Below are 24,826 nucleotides of genomic sequence, written 5' to 3' on the forward strand. Positions count from 1 at the left end.
ACATTCTACTTGGCTATGTTCAGCATCCCATCCTTCCCCCTCTTCAATTCCAAGATACCAAGTACCTCAGGGGATAAAAAGGACCTGAGTCTACCTGATTAACACCCTCCCCCCCTTAAAAGGTCACACTACTCAGCAGCTTAGACAAAACTCTTTATTTTACACATCCCTTAGCAGTCCTTCCACGACCAGCAGCCTAGGGACCTCCACCTGAAAATAAAGTCAGTGTAAGGTACTAGGATTTTCTAGTAACAGCTGCAGCTCACAGCATCCACCACCAGCCTTTTAAATTTTACTTCTCTAGAGCCCTTTTTGGGCCTGGCCTAAAACCAAGCTTGTCTTGAGAGCCCCAGGACCACCTCCCCTTGGTACTACACATCTGTTGGCCTGGCCCAGCTCCCCCACACTGTCTGTGGGGCTCTGGATTAAGCCACTTCTCTCTGGGCCTCTGCATGAAGGAAGCTGAGGCCGAAGATTCAAGGGGAGTTCTGCAGACTTGACCAGTCCCTGCAGACAATTCTGGAGATCAGGCTGTCTCCTAAGCCCCTTGCTCTCTCTGGGCCTCAGTCCCCTGCTGTCAAAAAGAGGGGTGGGCTCCTGGGCCGTGTGTGTGTGTGTGTGTGGGGGGGGGCAGAGCGGTATGACGGGCTGGGTTAGATTGAGACCCAGGCCTGGGTCGGATCATGAGAAGACCCCGTCCCTTCCCCCACCGCGGGGGCGGCTCGGCGGCACTCACCGGTCGGTCTCACCGCAGCCTCCGGGCCTCACGTTCCGACTCCAGCAGGGTGAGCACGTCCCCCTCACGCACGGGGCCCTTCACGTTGCGGATGATGGATCGGCTCGTGTCGTCCATGAACTCCACGCGCACCTGCGCAAGAGGCAGAGTGGCCTCAGGGAGGGGCGGCCGGAGCCGAGACCGAGGGGAGGGGGCGCGAGAAGGGGCCGGAGGCCAGACCAAGGAGAGGGGCGCGGGGAAGGGAGAGGGGGCGGCACGGCCGGGGGCTTACCTGGGTGCACTGGCCCTGAGAACCGGTCCTGCCCAGTACCTTGGTAACCTGAGGACAGACAGCGGAGGGCGTGAGGCCGAGACCACTCACTCCCTCCCTCTCCCTCCCTTCCCAGGCCCTGAAGCGCCTCGGTTTCCCAGCCCCTCGCTGGAGCCAGGCAGCCGCCCCTTGCCCTTCCTTCCTCGGCCCGGAGCCTCCGTCCAGGCCTCTGCTCCTCACCCGAGCCAGCTTGATGGGCTGCACGCGGCCGGTGTCCATGATGGCGGCGACAACAGAAGGGAGAGAGACGAGAGGAAGTCACGTGCTCCCTGGCGCCTCTTTATAGGCTTCCTCAAATCCCGCTTCTGGTGCTCGCGAGACCACGGTGTGAGAGCTTCCTCTTTCCTTCCCAGCGGCCTTTGCGGCCACAGTTGTTGCCCTTCAGCCCGGACCCAAGATGGCGTCGGCCACTGGCTTCATCCAGTGGCTCCGGAATTCGGCCTCCGGGGTGCGGCGACGACCCTAGGGGACGAGGGCACTATGTGATGACGCTGGGGATGGAGAATTGACTGACTGAAATCCCCGTCTTCCTCCTGTGTTTCCCCTGCCCCCCATCTCGCACTTTACCTTTACCTTCCCTATAACCCCGCCCCCTGCCCCGTTTCTGGCCCGTACTCACCTGTGACCCTCCCGCCGCAGCCCAGTCTCTAAGCTTGTGCCCCCTCCCCACTCCCAACCCCCAGTTCCTGCCGCTGCCCCCGACCCCGCTCCTTGCCCCAGACCCTTGTCTCTGACCCTAAGACCTTGTCCCCCCTACCTCCGATCCCATGTCCTACCCCACTGTTCCTGACCCCAGTACCTCGGCACCCTTTGGTCCTTTGTTACTGTTCCCACCTTCGACCTCACGATCTTATGTCCCTCCACCTTTGACTCTGTAATTACCCCAAGCTCTGTCCTCCAATTTTCCCCTGGCACCTTCCTTTACCCCTCAACATTGCATCCATCCCAGTTGTAGGCTCCTTGCATCCTGTCTCTTTTCTGCCACTGTTCTGCTCTCCATCCTCTCCCTCCTGCACACTCCACTCCTCTATATGCCTAGGGATGTACTTATTTCTCCCAGGGCTTTTTTCCCTTAGATTTACTATAAACTTCAATCCTGCCCTTTCTTCTGTAACCCTTTTCTCCTTTTCTCTTGGGTATGACCTCATCCCAATCTCTGCTTTCTAATCTAGGGTGTACACCTACCTCTTGAGATCCTTCATCTCTTGCTCCCGAGTACACCTCTCCTCATTACCTCCTTCTGCCCTGGGATGACAACCCTGTGGGTTGATTAAACCCACAGGGCACACCCCATGCCATATATTCCCTGTTCTTACCCTGTAGTCACTACTGTTTTCTCATTTTCTCTTCTTCACAGCGTAATCTCCAAGCTAAATTGCAGTTACGTTACCAGGAGATAGCTAAGAGGTAAGCAGGTTCACTACTCTTTCTTCCAGTTCACATCATTTCCTTCTTTGTCTAGCTGTTCCGTCAGCAATTTTTGTAGCTCTGTCTATCCAGAAATTTGCCTAAGGTGTAGACGGGAGAGGAAAGGAGGAAGAGTGGGAGGGAAGAAGGGAGAACAAAGAAGAAAGGAAAAATAATGATTCCATATTTCTCCTCCCCCACATTACTATTTTCTCTATGCTTTTTTTTTTTTTATCCAGGCAGCTCTGTGAATGAGATAGGACAGGTGAGAAAATGAAGACTAAGAGCTAAAGGTGCTGGAATTAATAAACTAGTTTACTATGAAATTGACTTATATGGGCTTAAACTAAACTTCTTGAAAGCAGGGACTGTCTTGTGCCTCTTTTTGTAGCTAGTGTTAGCATATTGTATCTGCTTAATAAATGTTCATTGTTTCTTTGATTAATTATACCAGCTGCCTCTTAGGAAGTGCCCTGGTAGATTCTAGGAATTTGGTGATAGTAAAAATGCAGGTCAGGCTTGAGGTCTTACATCTTTGAAATAGGATACCAATGTACTTTTGTGGGGAATTCTTAGATCCAACCCTCACCTTTGGCGTTATGAATTCCTCCCTTTAATTTGAAATAAAAAATAATAAAATGACCTCAAAATTTCTTATTTCTTAAAAATTTTTAGACTGTTTTATGTGTGCTTTGAGGGTAACTTTTATGAAACTATTAGAAAGGAAGGCAGTTTTTCATAGATTTTTCTATAGGATAACATATGAACTCCTACATCTAGAAGTTGTCTCAGAAGCCTCTAGGCCTCACTTTACATATGAGGAAATAAATGGTGGTTCAGGAATGAATGTTATACAGGCAGTGAGGATCAGGGATGGGATTTGAACTTGGGTCCTGACTTCAGAGCTACTGCTCTTTCTTTGGTTCACTCTGCTTTTCCACCTTCATGGTTACTTAATTGACAATGCAGAGAATATAAGCTCTTTGTCCGAGTGGGTTGATTACGAAAAAAGCTTTTGTCTTGGTAAAACAAAAAGTCTCAGATATTTCTTCAGTAAGGTGTTTCCTCTTTATATGTTATTTATATAGTAATAGAAGATTCCTTCATGAATATCTTAATATTTGAAAGAAAAAATGAAACTATCAGGATGCAGTTTAATGTCCTAGTTGAAGCTCCTGGCTACAGGATAGGAGAGGACAACTCAGTAAAATAAAAAAGCTTTGTATTTTTCATGAGAAGACATGTGTTTAATCTTGGCTACTTCTCCCTGATATGATCTTAGGCATCATTCACTCCCTGAGGCTCAGGTCTTCCTAAATAAGTCTTCCCTGAAGGAAGCTACTAAGAGGTGGCAAAGTAGATAGAATATTAGACCAGGACCAAGGAAGACTTGAGTTCAAATCCAACCTCATACCTTAGCTTTGTGACCTTATACAAGTCACTTAACATCTGTGCCTCATTTTCCTCAACTGTAAATGAGGATGATGATAAGAGCATATGATAACAACATAACTACTTGACAGAGTATCAAATGAAATATTTGTAAAGCTCTTTGCAAACCTTAAAGCATTATATAAATGCCAGCTATTATTAAATCCTCAAGTCAGAAAGATGTGAAGTCAAATTCTGCCTCAGATATTTGCTAACTGTATGACTAGTCACTTCACCTTTGTCTGTTTCAGTTTCCTCATCTGTAAAGTGAAAGTTCTTTTGAAGATCACATGAGATAATAGTTGTAAAAACCCTTTGAAAACTTTAAAGCACTATGTAAATGCTGACTCTTATTATGAATATTAGAAGAGACTCATCAGGAAAATGAAGGAGCTTGACTGGGTGATGTCCAAGGTTCTTTAAGCTCTAGATCATAAGACATTTTGTAGTTAGCAGATAAGGCTATACATGTTGTGAAGGTTTTGGTTCATTCTTTTCATTTCCTGTCCACCATGGTCACTCCAAGAATACTTGCTACTGAAACTGAAGTCCTCTGGGCCTGTTTCTCCATCTGGAAAATGGGGATAATAATTCCTGGCCAGAAGGACCAAATGAGATCCTATACTTAGAAGCAAAATAATTCATAAAGTCCTCAATGGAGAGAAAATATGGGACCTTGCCAAGTACCTGATTTCCCGGGCCAGTTAGGGTATGTGGGATTTAAGGTCTAGAGTACTGTGTTCACTTCTGGGCAACACATTTTAGGCAGGATGTTGGCAGAGTAGAGGAAGTATGGGGCCAGGGCTTAGAGAACATGGGAAGAGCTGAGTATGTTTGACTTGGAGAAGACATGGAGGATAAGGGACACGACTTCTTTGGCTTGACTTCAGAGAGCTGAATTAGGGTTAGTGTCAAAGGAGCTGCAGAGAGGCAGATTTGGGGCTCAGGATGAAGAGACTTCTTAGCACTTAATGCTGCCTGGGAAGACTAGAGGCTTTCACCGGTTCCTCCTAACATGAAATTCTGTGATTCTGTGTCTCTAAACCTTTCCAGACAAAAGAAAGCTCAACTCAGCTGGTCAGCAGCAAGAATAGCAAAGAAGCTGTAGCTCCCAGTGATTTCACTGTGTAGTGGGTCAGCTCCCCTTCCTTATTTTGCCCTGGATATCTCTCAGGCATTCCAAGGCACCTAGGCGGCACATTGGATAGAGTCTGGACTTGGAGTCTTCTCATTGCAAAACAGGGATGATAATGGTACCTACCAACCAGGGTTGTTCTGAGGAGAAAATGAAATAACATATAGATGCCTTAGCTTAATGCATAGCATATAGTAGGTTCTTAATAAATGCTTATTAAAATTTAAAAGTGAAGAGGCATAGGATTGACATTGACAGATACATGTGAGAGCTATTGCCAGCAGAAGAGATTATAACAATTAAAGTGTATTGTTGTCTTTAGAACTCAGCCGCCTCCTAAGTTGCCAGTGGGCCCTAGCCATAAGTTGTCGAACAATTACTATTGTACTCGTGATGGACGTAGGCAAGCCTCTCCTCCTTCAATCGTAATGACTACTGTGAAAGTTTTGGAGCCTGGTCTTCCTGGTAAGAGGTAAGTCATCTCTGAGGGAGACTCTGTTCCCTCAGGACTAGATAACCATGCCAAGCTTCTTCTTTCCTTAGCTTATATTTACATGTTGCTTTGAGATTTGCAAAGCATTTGATTTTCACTACCCTGGGAGAGAGGTGTCCTAGATGAGGACAGTGAGGGGTGGGTGGGATTCCAGCATTCTGTCCATTCTACTGTACTGCCTACCGTCTCTCACCCCACATTTTATGTGTGTGAACCTAAATTTACCAACTCCTTTGCCTGATTTTAAAAACTTTTATAATGTAACACTGTTTGACCTCACCCAGCTATTCTCTTTCAGGCAGGCTGGTTTTTTTTCCATCTTTTCTCCTCACTTTTGTTCATGTTCTTATTTACCAGTATCATACCTCACAAGTATCAGTTGAAGAAAGTGGGTGTTTAATTTGGAGAAAAGATTTAGAGGGGCCTTGATAATTGTGTTAAGGATTGCAAAAGCTGTCCTGTGATAGCCTAGGGCTTATCCTGCATGGCCCCACAGGGCAAAACTGGGGACATTGGCTAGAAATTTCTGAGAGGCAGATTCAGCCTTGATGCCAAGAAGAATTTCTGAACCTTGACAGTTGTTTTAAAGTTGAATGGACTGCCTTGGGAGCCAGGCCCTTCCCTCATTAGAATCTTCTAGCAGAGGTGGAGTCACTATTCTGGATATCCTTGTTCTGGTGTGGGTTGGCCTCGAAGGTCTCTGGGGTCCTTCCTAACTCAGAGATTCTGGAGTTGCCATACTAGTTTTTTGCATTTCATAGAGCACCTCATAGTTTTCAAAGTCCTTTTACCCCTTATTTGATCCTATAATAATTATCTGATGATTTGAATCCTCACAGTGACTCTATGAAGTTGGGAGGTAGGGGTTATCCCCCCCCTTTACAGAGGAGAAAGTGGCCTTGAGGGAGGCAGTAACCTAGTGAAGTTCACTGGCCTACTTGCTATTCTTCATATAAGACTGCCATCCTGAGACTTCCTGAAGTCAGGCCAGGAGAGAGGGAAAAGTGCCTATGGCAAGTTATCTCTATTCTGGTGCTTTTTCCACTGTAATCCACCCGCCCTCCAGGGAGGCTGTGGTGGTGAGCCCTGGACACCCTGGTTTTTCTTTAATCAACTGGACTAGAATCCTTCTATAAATGGAAGGATTCCTGTATTGAAAATGACTAACCAGTAGATGGGAAAAAGAACATGGGGAAGAAGGCTGATAAGTTCTTGCCTGGTTTTTCAGACCTTCCACAATGTAACCCTATCCTACTTCTCCAACCTTTTTTATTAACCATTTTGCAATAATCCACAACCTAAATCATATTGTAAAAACGTGAAGATTGACTCTTCTTTTTGCATGGGTTGGAGAAGAGCAGCTCACAGCAGTATCAAGCACATAATGTATTGTTAGGATTGATCAGTTTTCTTCACACAGGAAGATTATAGTAAAAATATGTTGAATTGAATTTAGTTATTGTACTTCCTGTTCCAGAAAAGGAAATCTCAAAAGCTGCTTGTTTCCTGACCTAAATACGGTCTCTTTTGTGTGCAGTTTATTTATTTATTTATTTATTTTAAGCAATTGGGGTTAAGTAACTTGCTCAAGGTTACACGGCCAGGTGTTTCTGGGTGGGTGCTAAGTGTCTGAGCCTGGGATTCGATCTCCAGGTCGTTCTGACACTGGAGACGGTGCTCTTACTCGCTATGCTACCTGGCCGCCCCTGTGTGCAGTTTAAAAAAAAAATCTTTTATAAATTAGGCCCTCCCTAAAGCTGTCTTCTTTCTCTAGCTCAGATGAGGCTATGACAGCATCTGGGAAAAAGCCAGCGATACCAGGACCCCCCTTGAAAAAGTGGGAACTTTCAAAGGATGAACCATATTTGTGAAATGGACATGGGAAGATGGACATACAGATGCTGAGAAATTGCGTTTTTAGGGGACTGATTTGAAGGCACCAGCTCCAGCTGCAAAGGCATCATGGAGGATCATACATCGAACATGAGATCATGATATTTTATCTTGGGGATAGGGGAGAATCATATATCCTAATACATGATAAATACACTGAGCTCCAGTATTCTTTGTTTCTTTCGAATTGCTTGAAGACACTGATTAACTATTTTATGGGAACTGTCATCTCTGAAATTTGTGGATCACAGAATAGGATAGCAAGGCAGCACAGTGGATAGAATGTGGGACTTAGAGTCAGAAAACCTGAGTTGAATTCTGGCCTCAGAAACTCCTGGCTGTGTGACCCTGGGCAAGTCATTTAACCTCTCTCCGCATCAGTTTCCTCATCTGTGTAATGGGGATAACAGCACCCATCTCTCAGGGTTGTTGTAAGGATTGAATGAGATAATAGTTGTAAAGCACTTTGCAAACCTTAAAGTGTGATATCAAGTGTTAGCTGTGATTATGTCAGAGCTAGGCATCAAGAAGAGAGCGTCTAGTTTAAATGAAATTATTTTACAGATGGAGAAACTAAGATCCAGGGAAAGAAAAAGAGTTGCCCAAGGTCTATCCTTAATTCTGAAGGGTCAGTAGCATACCCAGGTTTCCTGACTTGTAATCTAGAGTTCTTTTCACCACATCTCATTGCCCAGTCAGTGGTGGACATGTAAAAATCCTCTTCCCCATCATCATAGGGAATGCTTCTCTGGGGCCTGCAAAATGCTTTACTTTCTCTTTCTTGAGCCTCACCACAGTCCCATTAGATGGGCAAAACTGAGGATTTTACACATGAGGAAGGAGATCCCCTCATAGCAAGCTTAGGTGACTTGTCTGAAAGCCATTATTATTAGTAAGTAAGTGGTAAAGCTGGCTGTGGTATCCAGACTTGCTGACCCTAAATCATAGAACTTAACAACATTTCTGGTGCCCTCAGAGCCAGATCCAAATGACTTTTTGATTCTTATATCATTCCTTAAATCCCTCTTCTCCTGTTGATTGGGGTGGGGTGTGTGGTGGAGGTGTGTGTGTGTGTGTGTATTACAAACTAAGTACAGTTATGCTTGAATACTACATAATAGTTTTAGGTTACATTCTTCTGGAATTGCCTATGCTTGCAGCATAGCCAGTGAGGAACTGGTCTTTGGAGTCAGAAAGACCTGGGTTCCAGTTCTATCCCTGACATGCTAGCACTATGACATTGGACAGATAAATCACTTAACTTCTTTAGACCCCAGGGAACTCTCATCAAAGAATACTGATAAATTTGCATTCGTAGAGGGAGTTCCTCTGCCAGTAACATGATGAGTTCAGACTAAGAAAATAAATGATAATGGATATTTGTTGAATTGAATCATAAGCTAGAACACATTCAGACCATAGGTTTGTGGGAATTCAGAAGATGTCACACAAAGATTAGTTGAAGGTGCTGCACTAATTTAACCTGAAGAGAAGACCTCAGGAATATGTGAGCACTGTCTTCACATCCTGAAGAGCTGTCATAGGAAAAGGGAGCACATTTACTCCTTGGAAGCTATGGGGCAGCAAAATACAGACAGCTGTCTTGTAGGAGCTTATCAGCTCTACTGGGGGTTGGAGGAACAGCAGGGAACTTTGGGAGGGAGGGAGTGGGGAGGGGTCAGGAAGGTCTCCTTGAGAGGGTGTCTTGAGTTGGGCTTTGATGGAAGCTTAGGATTCCAAGAAGTGGATAAGCCAGCAAGTACATTCCAGGCAGTGGCTTCATCCTATGTGACAGTAGTGAGATGAGATAGAATGGGGAACCACTGTTAGGCCAGTTTGGCTTAGTACTCAGGCACACTGACAAAATATGAAACCAGGGCCTGCCTGTTCCATGGGGGGTAAGGGAGAGAACAAGAAAACCCACAGTGTATGGAGGTGTGATGGTGTAATCTGTACCTGGAACATAGACGTTAATAAATATTTATTGATTGGCTGATGTGCTGAGAAAAGTAATTTGAGTGCCAGGAATAGGAGTTTGTATTTTATCTAGAGGCAACAGGAGGCTCCTAAAGAGTTTTGAGGAGAGAGAAAGTTTAGTCCTCAGACTGAGTTCATTCCTGGGCTCATGCTGGAAGGCTTTCCAGCTTGGCTGGACATGGCAGACCTCTCCCACCAGCAGCCCTAAGGATTAAGAAATGCTTTACGGGGGCGGCCAGGTAGCACAGCGAGTAAGAGCACCGGCTCCAGTGTCAGGATGACCTGGGATCGAATCCCCGGCTCAGATACTCAGCACCACACCCAGAAACACCTGGCCCTGTAACCTTGAGCAAGTTACGTAACCCCGATTGCTTTACGGATATCTCATTTTGTCCTCCGAACCACCCTGGGAGACAGAGGTTATCAGGGTATCCACTCTGCAGTTGAGGAAACTGAGACAAACAGGTTAAATGACTTGCCCAGGGTCACACCTGGGTAAGTGACCGAAGCTGCATTTGAACTTCGGTCTTCTTGACTCCGGGTCCAGCTACTTTTCCACGGGCCACCCAGGTTCCCCAAACCCCGCTCCTCTAACGCTCTCTGATGTCTCATGCTGATGATAGACAATATTTACATGGTATTTTAAGGTTTGCAAGCCTTACATACACTGCCTCATTTGCTGCCCACAAGGCAGGGACCATTATGCCCATGACGGAGAAACTGCAGCAGAGCTTCAGATAGTGCCCAGGGTCACGCAGCGGTAGGTGTCAGGACGGAATCCCCCCTGAAGTCGGCACGCAGCTGCGTGGAGGAGGCGTAGCTGAGCAAGGGAGTTCGTGTGGTCCTCCCCGTGAAGTGGGGGCTCGGCCCCGGGCCGATTCAAGGCTCCCACCGCCTGTCTCCAGCTCTCGGGATGCAGGGAGCCCTGGTGTAGCCTGGGGTGGGGCTTGAACTTGGGCCCCTGAGTCTTTTTTTTTTTTTTAAGCAATCGGGGTTAAGTAACTTGCTCAAGGTTACATGGCCAGTTATTTCTGGGTGTGGTGCTGAGTATGTGAGCCCGATTTGATCCAGGTCATCCCGACACTGGAGCCGGTGCTCTTACTCGCTGAACCACCTGGCCACCCCTAAGCAATTGGGGTTAAGTAACTTGCTCAAGGTTACACGGCCAGGTGTTTCTGGGTGGGTGCTAAGTGTCTGAGCCCGGGATTCGATCTCCAGGTCAGTCTGACACTGGAGCGGGTGCTCTTACTGGCTGAGTCTTTACTGGTGAAAGGTGGATGTGCAGCTCCGCCCCCGTCTCTCCGAGGTGGTGGTGGGTGCGGGGCGCGCCCTGCTGGTGCGAGCCAGGAATAGCGATGAGCACAGCCCCGGCTAATACTGGGGTGCATGCGCACCGAGGATAAGGGGGGGGGCTCTGGAGACACTACCGCTAGGTATCCGGCGTTGGGCCCCGGGGCTGCGCAGGCGCTCTCCCTCCTGTTCTTCGCGGAGGGGGGCGCGTGCGCGTGCCCTCGGCTGGGGGCGGAGAGAGGAGGACGCGCCGAGGTCGGCTGGTCAGTCAGTCAGTCAGGCGTAGGGGGATGGCGCGTGCACTGCTGCGGCTACTGCCGCTGCTTCTGGCGGGACTGCAGCGAGCTCAGGCCCTCAGCCTGCCTTCGGCCCCGGCTCAGCCCCGGAGCCCAGCCCGCCGAGAAGGTGAGTCCAGCCAGGTCCCTTCAGCCCCTTCCCCTTTCCCCTAGTCTCACCTCTAGTTAGGAGGGCGTTCTTTCAGCGGCTGCCAGGTCCTGCCCCCGCGCCGTCCTGGCCCGCCCCCCCCCCCCCCCCCCCCCCAGCGGAGCCCGCTATTGGCCCTGCCGTCTGTCAGTCAGGGTCACTCCCCCAGCGCCTCCACATGGTTTGGTCTAGGCTGGGTGCGGAGCGGGAGGGGGCTGGGGGTCGGGGGCTGGGGGTCGCGGGCCTAGGCAGCCTGGCGACCACAGCCCAGCCGGCACTGAAACCCTGACCTAATGGAAAGGTCCGGACCGAACCCCTGCGGTCACCCTGACCGAGCCCTCCACTGCACTCTTTGGGTAACAGGCGCCGAGGCACGAAGCTGGCCATGGGTGACTCCTGCACTTTCGGAAGGGTCAAGTGGTCCCTTCCTCCCGGCCCCCAGCCGCAGCGGTCATCTTTCGGCTTCCTCATCTCCTCATTTGGGAGAGCCCTAGCCGTGAGGTGGCTCTTCGTTGAGAGCTCAGATCTGCCTCTGCACTTTCCAGCCGGGGCCACTCTCTAGCAGCATGGCAGGGGGTGCCCCTGTCTGTCCCATACTTTTCCCGTTCCTTTGTTAAGTGTGTGTCTTATGTCTCGCCAGCTCCTTGACGTCAGCCCAGTTTTCCTCTTAACAACTGTTAAGTGTCTACGTGTGTAAAACCCAGTACCAGGGGTCCGAGGACAAAAATGGAACCCTCAAGGGGATTATATTCTGCATGTACACAGAGAAGTAAATACTAGATAGTTTGAGAGTCACTGGAAGAATCTGGAAAAGCTTCTCTTGGGAGAAAGCTGTTTCCCTAAGGATTCTAGGAAAAAAAAAAAGAGAAAAGGTGGGGATTGAACTACTCCCCTTTCCTAGGAAACTCAGGCAGGTTGGAAAAAGAGACATTCCCAAAGATTCTCTCTGTGATCTGAGCTCCACTGACCTCTGTTAGATGAGTGGGTTTCACCCGGTGGTCTCTGAGGTTTACTCAGCTTCTGCTGTCCTGTGCTCCTAAAAACCTCCCAGACCCGTGGGAAAATTCCATTCAGTTAAATTCAGTAAACATTTATGAAGCACCTACTGTGTGCCAGGCACTCTGGGGATAGAAAAAGAGGCAACAGAGAGTCCCTACCCTCAAGAACCTAATGGAAGGAAAAGCCCCTAGAGGAATGCAGACCCCAGGAGATGGCTGGAGTGAAGGATCGTGTCAAAACTGGGGGCTTGCTAGAGATCATCAGGTATAACCCTGCTTTTACAGAGGGGGAAATGGGGCTAGGAAGGGATAGGCTTCTGTTGGTGCCACTCCCAAAGAGCTGGGAGTCTTTGATTCCTCGGAGGGTTAGTTTGCTTTTTAGGACTGTTCCTCCTCCCCACACCCAGCCTTTTTGCTAGCCTAAAAAATTGTTTTGTTTGACAGCCATGACTGCCTGTTCAGCTCAAAGTTGCACCTGTTTTCTCTCCAGTAAAGTCGTTGGGCTGCTGCTACCTCTGATCATGGGTTTTATGACTTACCTTCATTCAGTTGTTTGTGATATCCTGAGCTTAGGGGAGAATGTCTGGGCACTGCCCTCTGGTCATACAATTAGAGAAGGAACACATTGTACATAAAGTATATGATGTCCCAGTATAATAGGAGTTAGAGAAGTCTGGGGTCCCTGGGCTGGAGATATCTGGGAAGACGCCAGAGAGGTCAGGCTAGAGCTGGACCATGATGAGGAAATAACATTTGGCTTGGCAGAACTGAAGGTGACTGAGGAAATAATGAGCAAGTACTGAGAAAAATGGAGGCAACTGTTTAATTAGCCCATTGCAGATATTTTGTTAATGTAAGAGACTCATAGTGGGAAGACAGACCTATGGTTATGAAATGTCTTTGGAAAGAGCCCCGCTCTAGTCAGAAAGCCTGGGTCCAAGCCCCAGCTTTGTGATGGACTCAGTGGGTGACCTTGAGTGAAAGGAGCCTCATTTGCCTTCTCTGTAAAATGAAGGAGTTGGAATAGACAATCCCTAAGGTCCCTTTCAGATCTAACACTGTTCTGTGGAGCTTCCTGGCCTGCTTCCTTGTGTATAAAAAGTCTGTTCCAGCAACATATTGGTGACAAAGAAGAGAGAGAGAGAGTGTGTGCGCGGGCCCGTTCATGGGTGCTCATGCTTTTAGATATGCATGTGCTCATCCCCTTTCGGAAAGCAGAGTCCTCTACTGAGAGACCCCTGTGGGAAGGAGGCTCTGTGTGATCCATCCTTTGACTCCCCTTGGTGACTGGGAGATGAGCTTTGGTTGATGAGATTGTACGCTTAGGTGGAATAAAGGTGGGAGACACAGAAGGCAGGGGTGGCAGCAGTGACAATAACAGTGTGTAGTAAGCATTTATTACCTGTGAAGTCCCAAGACCTCCATAAAGGGAGACTTTTGGAGGAGTTTGCTGCTCTCCCTCTGGCACTCCAATCCAGGGAGTGGCTGCTGAGGGAGATGAGGAGGTTCTGAGTTTGTCTACATGGTGATGGTGATGAGATTTCAGGTGGTGAGGAGGCAGGATAGGAAATGAAAAACGGGCAGGGTGGAGGGTGGCCTCTACTCCCTGGCTTGTTCTAGTACCAAGAAAAGGGCTTTAGTTTGGGGAGGGGCCCTGCCCAGGACTGGCATGGGTCCCTCAGCTTGGGTAGGCTCTGGGTCATCTTGAGATTCTGGGATTTCCTGTGGGAACCCTTCCCAGATGCAGTGCTGGTATTCTAAGCCTCTTGAGCATTATTAGCTCAGATGTGTCAGGTATAGGGGCTGAGACTCCCATTTCCCTGAGAGTTGCTGAACTGGTGCTGGTTTCATTTCAGTGGTCATGGAAGCTCTTGGAGGTCACAACCCCTTCTTAGCTGTGTCCCTCCAACCAGGTCACGACAGCCCTGTCCATTCAGAAAACAAATGCACTAATGACTACAGCTGGTAGCCTGACTTGGCTTACCTCTGCCTGCCCTCTGATTGTTGGCTCCACCAAGTCTGCAACCTTTATTGATTTATTCTTCCCTTCACTGCACAGGGCTGTAGTATGTATTCAGGGGCCTGTTACTCCAGAAGGGGAGAGGGTCTGGGCTGAGGTAGTCTTATTCCCTTGCCCAGTTCCTCTGGGGGCCCCCTCACTTTGGTAACAGCACCTGGTTGTTGGAGAGGATATGTAGCCTAGGGCCAGTACCTTCCACCTCCCCCCAGGAAGTACAGCATGTTCTCAGGCTTTGGAAGAATTTCTGTGAAGAGCTTCTATGAGGGCAACTGAGTTCATGAATTCTGGGGATGGAAAGTGACTACTGGGAGCCAAGATGAGAATAAGGGTTGAGCAGCCCCACTTCTTTGCTTCCCTCATGGAGGTTCCTCAAATGGTTCCAGAGACAGGTTAGACTCTGGTAGCCAGGTATTTGGGAAGTGGTATGGGACAGTCATGGACACTCTTGGAGTTAGAAGATGTGGGGTTAAGTCCAGTCCTTGAATTTAAGTCAAGGACTTAAGTCACTTCTCTGCTGCCTCTAACTCTAAATTCAGTCCTCAATAAAGTGATTTGTTTTGATGATCTTTTTCTCTGCCCTGGGGTGCATCATATCAGTAGCTTTAATAATAATAAAAATGCACTTTTATGGAGTCCTTTATAGTTTGCAAAACCCTTTATGCATAGTATTTCATTTTAAATGTACAACAGCTGTGTGAGGGAAGTAGTATCATTATTATCAGCTAGGTATTGCAGTGGATAGAATGCTGGGCCTGGAACCAGGAAGACCTGAGTTCAAACACTTCCTGGCTGTGGGACCCTGGGCACATCACCTGACCTCTCTCTGGTTCAATTTCCTAACCTGTAAAATGGGGATAATAATAACACTTCCCTCACAGATCTGACGAGATAATATTTGTAAAGAGCTTTTTAAGTATTAGCTATAGCTATGTTTTATTCCCTTTTTGTAGCTGAAGAAACCGAGGCATAGACTTACCTATGGTTGTACAGCTGGTGTCCAAGGCAGGATTTGAAGCCAGGTTCTTTAGACTCCCAGTGTAGTACACTGTTTGCTGTACCACCCTGACTCTCTCTGTCCTGGTGCAGCTCCTCTAGCTTTGGCATGGAAAGGTGACCCTGCAGCCTCCCCCTCCCCAAGCCCCTTCACTAGAAATGGCGTATAGCCCCTGGGAATCCCTTCCCCCTTTTACAGTAATGCTGAAGTGGCCTCAGCTAGTCAAGCTCCCAGTCAAGTCAAGCAAGCTAGCCATTTCCCCTGTAAGTCTCCGTAATAGTCAGGCCACTCAGCTTAGCGGGTCCATGTTGAAGGGGAAAGCCTATGAAATTTTGAGGAGAAGAAACTTTGGGGTAGCTGAAGGAGAAAGGGGTAGACCATTCCAGGAGAAAAAACCCCCCAGAATCCTTCCTTGCTCTCAATATTTCTACATTTGCAACAAACTCATTTACAATTAACGGAAGTCCAGCTTTTCCAGGAGAAAGTAATGAGACCCAGGACATCATTTTGTTATTTATCTGTCCTACTAGTCAGCCATTATGCCCTTCCTTCTCTTCTCCTCTCTCTTCCCTTCCTTCCCCTCATCTTGCCATTTTAGAGATACTAATCCAAGAGGAAGAAGGCTTCAGGCTGGTAAGTAGTAAAACCAGGAGTCAGGGACAAGGGCTTTTGATTCCACGTCAGGCTCACGCTCACCCCCACTGTGTTCTCTTGTCTCATCGGCCATCCCAACTGTGCTGCTTTGGTCTGACCTGGTGATGCCCTGGTATCTGGGCTTTCTTTTCACCTGTTTCCCAGGCACTGAGAAGCCATGCCCACCCTCTAAGTTCCCATGTGGTGGTGACATCTGCATCCCCTCTGAGTGGCTGTGCGACGGTGACAGGGACTGTTCAAATGGCAGAGATGAAGCTCACTGCCGTAAGTGGGACTGTACAGGCCTAGAATGGGGTGGGCTGGAGGTCACCTACCTGGGGCAGGACGGAACTGAACCAAACTGTATAGGTACCCCTTTGCCCCTTCTGGCTCCCCAGCTTTCTGTGCAGCACTCCTTTGTTTGCTAACTTGCCCTCAGCCTAGTAAAGGGTTATGATTGTGTTGTGGAGAAGGGAGAGGTTTCTACAAGGATAATGTAGACTAATTCAAGAAGACATGGTCTAATCACACATTTTGGGGAATGAAATCTGTGTGGGGCAGAGTAAGTGGGTAACATCAGTTAACTGTATCCCTATAGAGTACAGATGGTCTCCAGTATTAGTCCTTCATTCTACTCATTAGGACCATCCCACCTTTCCCTGGACCCCACAGTTTGTATTCTCTCTTTCTCTGTCTGTCTGTCTGTCTGTCTGTCTCTCTCTGTCTCTCTGTCCCCTGCCAGTGACATCCCAAGCTTTGGGATGTCACCCATTAGGGTAATGTATAACCTTTCTTCTTACCTGTAAACAGGGGCAGAGTCTTGTCCCCCTGGGGAGGAGCGGTGCCCCTCTGAAATGTGTTCCCCAGTCAGATGTGAGGGACCTGGATGTGCTGACGAGTGGATTGAGGCCAGCTGCCCCCCACCTCCCTGCCTGGCTGCATACCGATTTTGTGATGGAGTCAACGATTGTCCCAGTGGCACAGATGAACGGCTTGTGGACTGCAAGAAGCGCCGTTCAAAGATGTCCTCCCTACAGTGCACCAGGCAGGGGTTCCAATGTACCTTAGGAGAGTGCATCCCACGTGCATGGGTGTGTGATGGACACCCAGACTGTGCCAGTGGCAATGACGAACTTCATTGTGGTGAGTTTCATGGGGATGTTTGTGTAGGTGTGTACATATGTGCTTGCACATTGTACCATTTCAATCAGCTAAAGAACCAAAAAGAAGGAGAACTTAAGATCCTTATTCCTTGGGTGTCCCAGGAAGGAGAGATTTTCAGAAGCCCCTGTGGGATTCATTCTTTGGGTTTGGTGGCAACATAAGGTAAGATGGAGGCAGAAACTAGACAGTAGATTAGAAGAACCTGAGTGGAGTGATGATGGGAAACAGGAAATATGGGTTGTCTTCCAATCCAATTCCAGCTTCAGTGCCATGGGCCATTAAGTGGGAGAGTTATAATTTAGGGAGGGAATCTCCTGGAATCTAGATTTGGCCAGTTCTGGTCAGGGTCCCTCAGGCTGCTGGACTCTGGTGTATCTCTAACGTTAGAGACATCCTCTGGAACACTGACCAGGGTAGGTTCCCCCACCCAGCTACTGGCCCTTTGGTCTCAGATGTAGCCAGCCATAGTCAATAGTCAGTAAACATTCATTAAGCATCTTCTATATGCTAGGCACTATGCTCAGCACTGAGGATACAAATGTAAAAATGTTCTCTCAAGGAATTTATAATTTAGTAGGGGAAGCTGAAAAGTTTGGGGGTGAAGAGCACCTGATTTGGGGGTACAGGGAATAAATCAGTCCAAGAAGTCCTGAAGTTGTTTAGCTGTGTGAAAAAGGAGATGTTCTGAGCTAAGCTTGCTCCCTAAGGGGAAGGGGGTTGGGATTTATTGTCCCCTCCCCCCCAATCAGAGGGACAGAGGGTAGTAATGAGGTGAAGTCCCACAGCAGGATGATGAGGGCTTCCCAATAATGAGCTCCCTGAGGCATGGTAGAGGTCAGCCAGAGAAGTCCCAAGGTGAAAGACAGGAGATTTCCATAGGGAATGAGGCTCCCTCTCCCCGTGGGACTGCTGACCTGAGGTTGCCTGGTTTCATTGCAGGCACAACAGGAGCCCTTGGCAATCAGACTACCACCTTAGCTGAGTCTCTCACTCTAAGTAATGGGAATGCTGCCCCTTCAGGAAGTCAGAGTGCCAGTGGGATAACTGTGGCCTCTGGTAAGTGTCTCTGAGTGTGGACAGCATCTCTGCTTTGTCAGCTTTTAGAATTTTGGTTCCATCAAGTCTGGAACCTCCATGGCTTCCTTGTGATGCCTCATCCTGTAGTAGCAGGTGTAGATTTTCTCTGCTGTGGGGAGGTTGAGGGCTGAGGTGACCATAGCCTCTTGTGCATCCTTTAAGGAGCCTTTACTTTGAGAGGTGGGCCACCAGTTGCTAGACTGGATAGTCCTTCCTCCTGCCTGGGCCAGGGGCCAGCAATCTTTCCTGCCAGGAAGCACATGGAGTCCTCAGCCTTTGGAACGGTTTCTCTGAGGAGGGCCTGGTACCAGTTTCTCTGCTGGGGGCAGGGAGTAGAGAATGCCGTAAGGCACCTTTTTGTGACTTCCTTCAGGGACTTCCTTAGACAGCCCAGAGAGAGGTGAAGGGCCAAGCCTAGGGAGGTGGGATGAGGGGATCCACCATGACTGTGCCTTGTGGCTTTGGGCAGCCTCCTTTCCTTTTCTTGCCCTCCATGTTGTTTTCTTTAAAATCACTTAATTTTCTCTAGGGTCCTTTCCAAACCAGAAATTCCCTGAGTGTTTGATTCTGTTCCTTTCCAACTGTCTTGTTCTAGACAGAGATGGACATTGAGTCAGAAAATATGTGTTGGTAGAGTGATGATGGAGGACAGAGGCAGTGGGGGTTGGGGTTGGGGGGAGGCTGTTGACTCCCGTTCCAGTTTCACAGTGAGGGGCCAGGCAGAACTCCAGTTGGGGGAGGTTTATGTGACTCTGTGTCCACACCTGACTAGCTCTGGCCTGTACCGCTCAGGTGACATCTCCAGACTCAGAAATGCAGGGAGCCTTTGATCCCTTTAGTTCTAGTTGTAGCTGACCTTGGGGGCTAAGGCGCTCCTTCCTCTTGGGCACTGCTTCCATTTCAGGGGTGACACAAACTGCTGGAGATCAGACTACCACCCCAGGACATGGAAACCTTACACCTTCGGAAAGACGAAGCTCATATGGCCTGGTCATGGCAGCAGGTGAGATTCCTTGGGTAGCTGGCGTGGCTACTGCACTTTATGTTGTGACTTAGGAGTCTTGCAGACTCATTCAGCCTGTGCTTATAGACCTCTAGGGAGGGGTGACACACATATCTTGGGGTGTCCCCTTCTCCTTGCTAGGAACACTTACATCTAAGCGTGGTTTACTCTAACTTCTGTCCATTAGGTTTAGTTTTGCCCCCTGGGAGAAAGTGACTAGCCCTTCCAGTCTCCCCCAGCATCTCTTGTTTCTAGGCTATAAATATTTCTAGTTTCCTCAATAGATCCTCCTGAGGTAGCTAGGTCACATAGTGGTTAGAGCACTGGACTTCAAATAAAGAATCCTTGAGTTTGAATCCTGCCTCAGATGTGTACTTACTGTGTGACCCTGGGCAGGGCACTTTAGGAAAACAAAACAAAACAACAACAAAACCTTTTTCCTGCTTCAGTTTCCCAACTGTAAAATGGGGATTATAACAGCACCTACCTATCAAGGTTGTTGTGAGGATAAAATATCAAATATCAAAATGTGCAGAATGCTTTGCCAACCTTAAAGCAGCAACATATACATGTTAGCTATTGTTACAATCTCCAGGCCTCTTACTGTCTTGATTTCCCTTCTCTGGACACTCCAGTCAGTATCATTTCTTTACCATTCCTATCCAGAGCTGCCCTCAGTACTCCAGATTTGATCGGACCAGCTCTTCCTAGGTCTGAATCTTGGGTATCTCTTGGGCACTGTTTGAGATCACATTAGCCTCTGGGGCTGCTGGAGCACGTTGCTGACCCTTTAAACCTTGAGGCCTCTAAAATCGCCAGATCTTTTCAAATGAACTGTTGTCCCATCTTGTACTGGGGAAGTTGGTATTTTGGACTCAAGTGTAAACCTTTTCATTTGTCCCTCTTAAAATTCATCTTCTTAGATTCAGCCCAGCATTCCAGCCTGTCAAGGTCTTTTCTGTCCTGTCATCTGATGTGTGAACTTTCCCTCCCGGTTTTATGTCATCTGCAGATTTGCCAAGCACATCATTTCTGCCTTTATCCATGGCACTAACCAGGCAGGCCCAAGCAGAGATCCTGAGGGTGCCTGACTGGAGAGGTGGCTCAAGTTTACACAGAGCTGTTAACAGCTGCCCTTTAGGGCCGTCCATTCACCAGTTCCACGGCCACATTGCTGTGTGATCATCTGGACCACATCACTCTGTTTTGTCCACAAGCAGGGGATGAGACACTTTGTCTTGTCAAATTTTTTTTTAAACATCAGATAAGCCATATCTGACCGATTTGAGATTAGCCTGATCTGTTCCTCATGAAGTTGTGCCGCTTCTTGTGATCCCCGCTTATTTCCTTTTCTGACTGTTCACAAAGCATTGCTTTCATAACATGGTCTAGACTTTCACCAGGAGTTGAAGTTCTGTTTGTTAGCCTGTAGTTTATCGCTTCTTTTCTCTGACCCTCTTTGACAGGCAGCCCATGTCTGCCCTTCTCCAGGCCTGCAGCACCTTCCCTGTTCTCTAATCTCTCAGCACTCAGGACTAGGGCCTCAGCCTTCCTTCTGTCCATTCATTCCCCACTTCTACTGCCTGGTGACCTCAGGTCAGGCAGGTGGTTTCCTTCTTAGCTTGGGTTTAGCTCTCCATTAGCCATTCCCAGTCTGATGCTCATTCTTCTTGGAAGAGATGAGCCAATTAAGAATTGAGCTGGGGCAGCTAGGTGGCACAGTGAACAGAGCACTGGCACTGGAGTCAGGAGGACTTGAGTTCAAATTCGGGTTCAGATGCTTAACACTTACTAGTGGTGTGACCTTGGGTAAGTCACTTAACCTCAATTGCCCTGCTCTCCCCCCTCCAAAAAGCAAAAAAAACCAAAAAAATTGAGATGTCCTGTTTTCAGTTATGACCCAGTTCCTAGGAGCAGTTCTGCCCTTCTGTAACTCTCCTCCTTCTCCTATGTAACTCAGAAATTCCTTTTGGTTGTTCCTGTCAGAGGCAAGAGTCATTAAATGCTGATAAAGTGCCTATTCCTGCCAGATACTTGGTTAAACTAAGCCCTGGGATATAGTGAAAGGCCTAAAACAGCCTTTTCCCTCAAGGAGCTTGCAGTCTAATGGAGGAAAGCCAGCATGTTGAAGCTGCAAAGCCTCCTTCTTTGGTGGAGGATCAGGGAGGGGCTCCTTTCCCCCAGTCAGGGAGGGAGTGGCTCCAGGGCCAGAGGGGCCTGAAGAAAGGCAAGTGTCAGAGTTGATGTCATGTTGGAGAATGCAAAGGGAGTTTCTGGAGAAGATCAAATCCAGGAAAGTATGCTGTTGGAAATGTTCTTGGCTTTCCCTAGAGAGCTACAGCTTTCTGCCCATCAGTGTCCAGTGTGCTCTCCCTGCAGGATGATGCCCCCTTTTTGTATTTATCCTCCATTACATCCTTTAAACCTGGACTAAGCTCCTCTTTCCTGCTTTACCCGATAGGAACAGCTCTCTCTTCTGCCACCTCCTTGGGAGTTCCCAGCCTGTAGAGCGGTGTCTGTTAGGAGCCTAAAGTGACCTTTGCTAGTGTGCTCTGGCGGGTAGAGCAGGAGTCAGAGCAGGGCTGAGTGTAAGGTGCACTTGCCTTGTGCCTCTGATTGTGGTCCTTTGGATGACCCACAGGATAGATGTGGTGATGGCATTATGGGGCAGGAGAGGTGGGAACTCTATATCTGGAGTCAAAAGACATGGGTTCAAGTCCATTCCCTACTACTAATCTGCCATGTGTCATTGGGCAGGTGACACCTTTCTCCAACCCTTATTTCAGTCCTTTGTAAAATGAGGGGATTGACCAGATTTTCTTTTAAGATCTTTTCCAGTGCTGACCTTTCCTTAGTCTATGATTTTTTTCCTTTTCAGCTGCCCTGAGTGGAGTTCTGGCTGCTGCCTGTCTCCTTGTATGTTGCCAGACATGGGCTCAAGTCCGGTGGCGCCTCCTACCCCAACCAAACCTGGTGGAAGCTGTGAAGGAATCATTGCTGATGCCTGAAAGGACACCTTCTTCCTTAATCTGAGGGCCAACTTGCTTTGCCTCTAGAACAGCTTTTGGTCCTCCAGGCCATTGTGAAACTAGCCCAGACCTCCCTGGGGCTAAACCAAGAGTTGTCCAGGAGGAGAAAAAGCAAAGGGGTTGGGGATAGAGACTGTTAGCTACACAGAGCTCTCTTCCCCATTGGCTTCCATCACAAGCTACCTCTCTTTTTAAGGCAGTCAACAGGGACTGACCTTGTTGCCTTTTTCTACCACCCTGGGAGGCCCTGCATCTGGTACCCCTTGGATAGGGCCGGATGGGTATGGATCCTGGTTCCTTCCAACAGAACACATTCTGCCTGCATGGGGGTGGGGGTGGGAATTGGCCTATGGCTCCAGATTTGGTCACACAGCCTGATCACTCCCTCATGCAGCTGGTTTCAGGGGCTGTGCTCTTTGTTGAGCAAGGCTTCATGTCCCTGGTATTAGCCACAGGGCAGGGCTGGTGACCCAGGGCGGGGAGACACTCCATTCAGCTCTCAGGTGGGCTGCAGGTGAGGGGGAGGATAGCCTCAGCACCCTACATTTCAGTGATTAAAATCGTTTCTCAAAACTTAAGCCCTTTCCTCTAGTCTTTCTCTTGAACTCCTTTCTAGATCTTCCCATGGAAGAAAAATCTGACCTAGAACTCCTGGGCAGTAGGGATGGATGAAAGAAGAGAAGGAAGACTTACCCTCACCCTAGAGGAATTTACATCCTCCTTTGGGCTAATGGGAGTATCACAATTAGGGAGAGGGGGACTAGACTGTCTCTGAGGTTCTAGGAGTCTCTGTTAACAGTTCTCCACCCTCTTCCCTTCATTGTAAGAATTTACACAAACTCAAGCCAGGCATTTTGAAGGTAGTAACTTAGAAAACAGAGGCATAGACTTAGACTGACTTAGATTCATAACAATCACTCCCATTTTGATAGCACTGTATGGTATACAAAGTAATTTCCCTATAGTAATCTCTTAGTTTGTAAGTAGTACAAGTGTTATTATTCCCATTTTTTTGGACAGGAAAATGGAGGCCCAGAAAGGTTAGATGATTTATTTGTTGGGGTCATGCAGCAAAAAAACTGGGATTTGAACCCCAATCTCTCTTTTTTTTCCCCAGAATTTATTTAGGTGGTACAGTGAATAGAGCATGGGCCCTGGAGTTCAAATCTGGCTTCAGACACTTAACACTTACTTGCTATGTGACCTTGGGCAAGTCAGTTAACCCCAGTTGCCCTGCATTCCCCCTCCAAAAAGCAAAAAAAAAAAACCCAAACCCCAAAATTTATTTTTTAGTTTCCAACATTCATTTCCACAAGATTTTGAGTTCCAAATTTTCTCCCTGACCCCCCACCCCAAGATGAACCCTGATCTCTTGACTGCAAATGTATATGCCATATTTCCTCCCATAGAATTTAAATCCCTTGAAAGGGATCTTTGAAAGCTAGTTCAACTTTCCACCCCAGATGCTAAGCCCTTTGATAGTATTTCTGCTAGGGAGGAGGAGACAGGCTGGCATGTGGAAGTCAAAGGGTCTGGGTTTGGGGCTCTCCAAGACTTGCTTGGCTTTTAAATCGTTTAACCTCAGCCAGGTCACCTGGGGTCTGTTTTCTCATCTATAAAGTGAGGGCTTGAATTAGATTCAATTCAGCATTTATTAAGCACCTGCTATGTACAAGGTAATGTCATAGGCCTTGGGGATACAAAGTCCAAATTGAAATATGAGATTTACTACTTGTGGGGGGGAGAACAACAATGCTGAATCACGAGTTGGGTGAGACCTTGGGGACCATCTAGTCCAATCCATGCCCAACAAGTGGTTGTCATGTCTTTGCTCAAGGAGAGAGAGTCCCTAAGATAGCCCAAGCCCTCAAGGAGCTTACAGTCCAATGGAGGGAGCCAATTCTATGTAATTTCATGAGGGGCTTCTTAGAGTTGGGAATGCATTCTAGGCATGGCTCAGGGAGAGTTTTGAAAAGAGATGGAGATCACCTATGTACAGGCACAGAGATTAGAGGTGGCAATATTGTGTTTGGGAATCAGTAAGCCAGCTTGTGGGAAAGCATGAAGGAATTAATATGAAGTAATCAGTCCAGAAAGGTAGCAGGAAGCCAGATTGAGGAGGAATTTAAATGCCAGGCTTGTATTTTATCCTAGGGGCAATAGGGAGCCTTTGAAGACTTTAAAAGGACAGTGACAGACCTACATGTTAGAAATAGTAATTTGGCAGCTGTAGGGAAGATGAATCGGAAAGGGGAGAGAGTGGAAGCAGAAAGACCAAGTAGTAAGTTACTGCAAGAGCCTAGTGGGGGCAGTGATAAAGTTCTGAACTAGGAAAGTGACTGAGGGAGAGGAGGGATGTGTGTGAAGTGGTTGGATATGTCAGATGAAGGAAAGGGCAGAGTCAAGGCTGACTCTAGGGTTTCAAACCGGGGTGACTGGAAGGATGGTAGTGCTCTCAGCACAAATGGGGATTTGAGGAAGGGATGGCTGGGATTGAAGGTCGGGCGAGGGAAGAATTGTTTGTCCATACTGAGTCTTGAGTATTGATTGACGGGCCCATGAAATGAGTGATGCACAGGAAGTTTTAGGAGATATCCCTGTCTCCTGGAACCCCTGAACCCAGACAGGGTCTGAGCTGGAGAAGTACCAGGAATGTTCAGGGGGTCCTTTTGATCAGGGATGCCGCCTTTGCCAATTCACTAACCATGTGATCTCGGGCTACTTAACCTCTCTGATTCCCAGTTCCTTCATTGAGAATTCCAGGACCAGACTGCCTTCTGCCCTGGTCTGACCACTTGTATTCAGTTCAGAGT

The 24,826-nt window shown here is 48.0% G+C and overlaps 3 protein-coding genes across 5 annotated transcripts in view; 2 read left to right on the top strand and 1 right to left on the bottom strand.

The window, feature by feature from the left end:
• Nucleotides 1-7,565, top strand: part of NDUFA7 (NADH:ubiquinone oxidoreductase subunit A7) — a 29,228-nt gene extending 21,663 nt beyond the window's left edge. Inside the window, exons 2-5 of one of the 2 annotated variants that reach the window (XM_069098336.1) lie at nt 1,430-1,494; nt 2,404-2,453; nt 5,342-5,491; nt 7,287-7,565. In XM_069098336.1, the coding sequence (XP_068954437.1) occupies nt 1,444-1,494; nt 2,404-2,453; nt 5,342-5,491; nt 7,287-7,383 (348 nt within the window). In that variant the 5' untranslated portion in view covers nt 1,430-1,443 and the 3' untranslated portion in view covers nt 7,384-7,565. Of the gene's footprint in view, nt 1-1,422; nt 1,495-2,403; nt 2,454-5,341; nt 5,492-7,286 lie in introns of those variants that run through there. The other variant, XM_069098255.1, reaches the window with a different exon arrangement.
• On the bottom strand, nt 141-1,375 carry RPS28 (ribosomal protein S28). Its single transcript, XM_069098460.1, has 4 exons — nt 1,227-1,375; nt 1,008-1,055; nt 737-868; nt 141-210 (listed from the first exon to the last, which is right to left on the bottom strand). Exons 1-3 carry the CDS (start codon nt 1,263-1,265, stop codon nt 746-748), a joined length of 210 nt encoding a protein of 69 aa, XP_068954561.1. The 5' UTR covers nt 1,266-1,375; the 3' UTR covers nt 141-210; nt 737-745.
• A 3,220-nt stretch (nt 7,566-10,785) lies between the features above and the next one.
• CD320 (CD320 molecule) lies at nt 10,786-22,591 on the top strand. 2 transcript variants are annotated; one of them, XM_069097557.1, is made up of 6 exons: nt 10,791-11,077; nt 15,906-16,025; nt 16,551-16,883; nt 17,844-17,960; nt 18,886-18,984; nt 21,863-22,591. In XM_069097557.1, exons 1-6 carry the CDS (start codon nt 10,963-10,965, stop codon nt 22,015-22,017), a joined length of 939 nt encoding a protein of 312 aa, XP_068953658.1. In that variant the 5' UTR covers nt 10,791-10,962; the 3' UTR covers nt 22,018-22,591. The 2 variants fall into 2 exon arrangements, with proteins under 2 accessions (XP_068953694.1, XP_068953658.1); XM_069097593.1 differs by lacking the exon at nt 17,844-17,960 and having other exon boundaries at nt 10,786-11,077.
• Nucleotides 22,592-24,826: the final 2,235 nt, after the last annotated feature.

The sequence above is a fragment of the Petaurus breviceps genome, unplaced genomic scaffold, assembly GCF_028583685.1.
Source record: "Petaurus breviceps papuanus isolate PSGF00001 unplaced genomic scaffold, PetGlider_PUasm1.0 103, whole genome shotgun sequence".
NCBI lineage: Eukaryota > Metazoa > Chordata > Mammalia > Diprotodontia > Petauridae > Petaurus > Petaurus breviceps.

What these genes read in the sequence shown, in the direction of transcription:
- CD320 (XM_069097557.1), top strand. Translation starts at nt 10,963, where the DNA reads ATGGCGCGTGCACTGCTGCGGCTACTGCCGCTGCTTCTGGCGGGACTG. An exon ending in CAGAGATGAAGCTCACTGCC is followed by an intron (nt 16,026 to 16,550) that starts GTAAGTGGGACT and finishes ACCTGTAAACAG; the next exon opens with GGGCAGAGTCTTGTCCCCCT. An exon ending in TGGGATAACTGTGGCCTCTG is followed by an intron (nt 17,961 to 18,885) that starts GTAAGTGTCTCT and finishes CTTCCATTTCAG; the next exon opens with GGGTGACACAAACTGCTGGA.
- RPS28 (XM_069098460.1), bottom strand. Translation starts at nt 1,265, where the DNA reads ATGGACACCGGCCGCGTGCAGCCCATCAAGCTGGCTCGG. An exon ending in AGCCCATCAAGCTGGCTCGG is followed by an intron (nt 1,056 to 1,226) that starts GTGAGGAGCAGA and finishes GTCTGTCCTCAG; the next exon opens with GTTACCAAGGTACTGGGCAG. An exon ending in CTCAGGGCCAGTGCACCCAG is followed by an intron (nt 869 to 1,007) that starts GTAAGCCCCCGG and finishes CCTCTTGCGCAG; the next exon opens with GTGCGCGTGGAGTTCATGGA.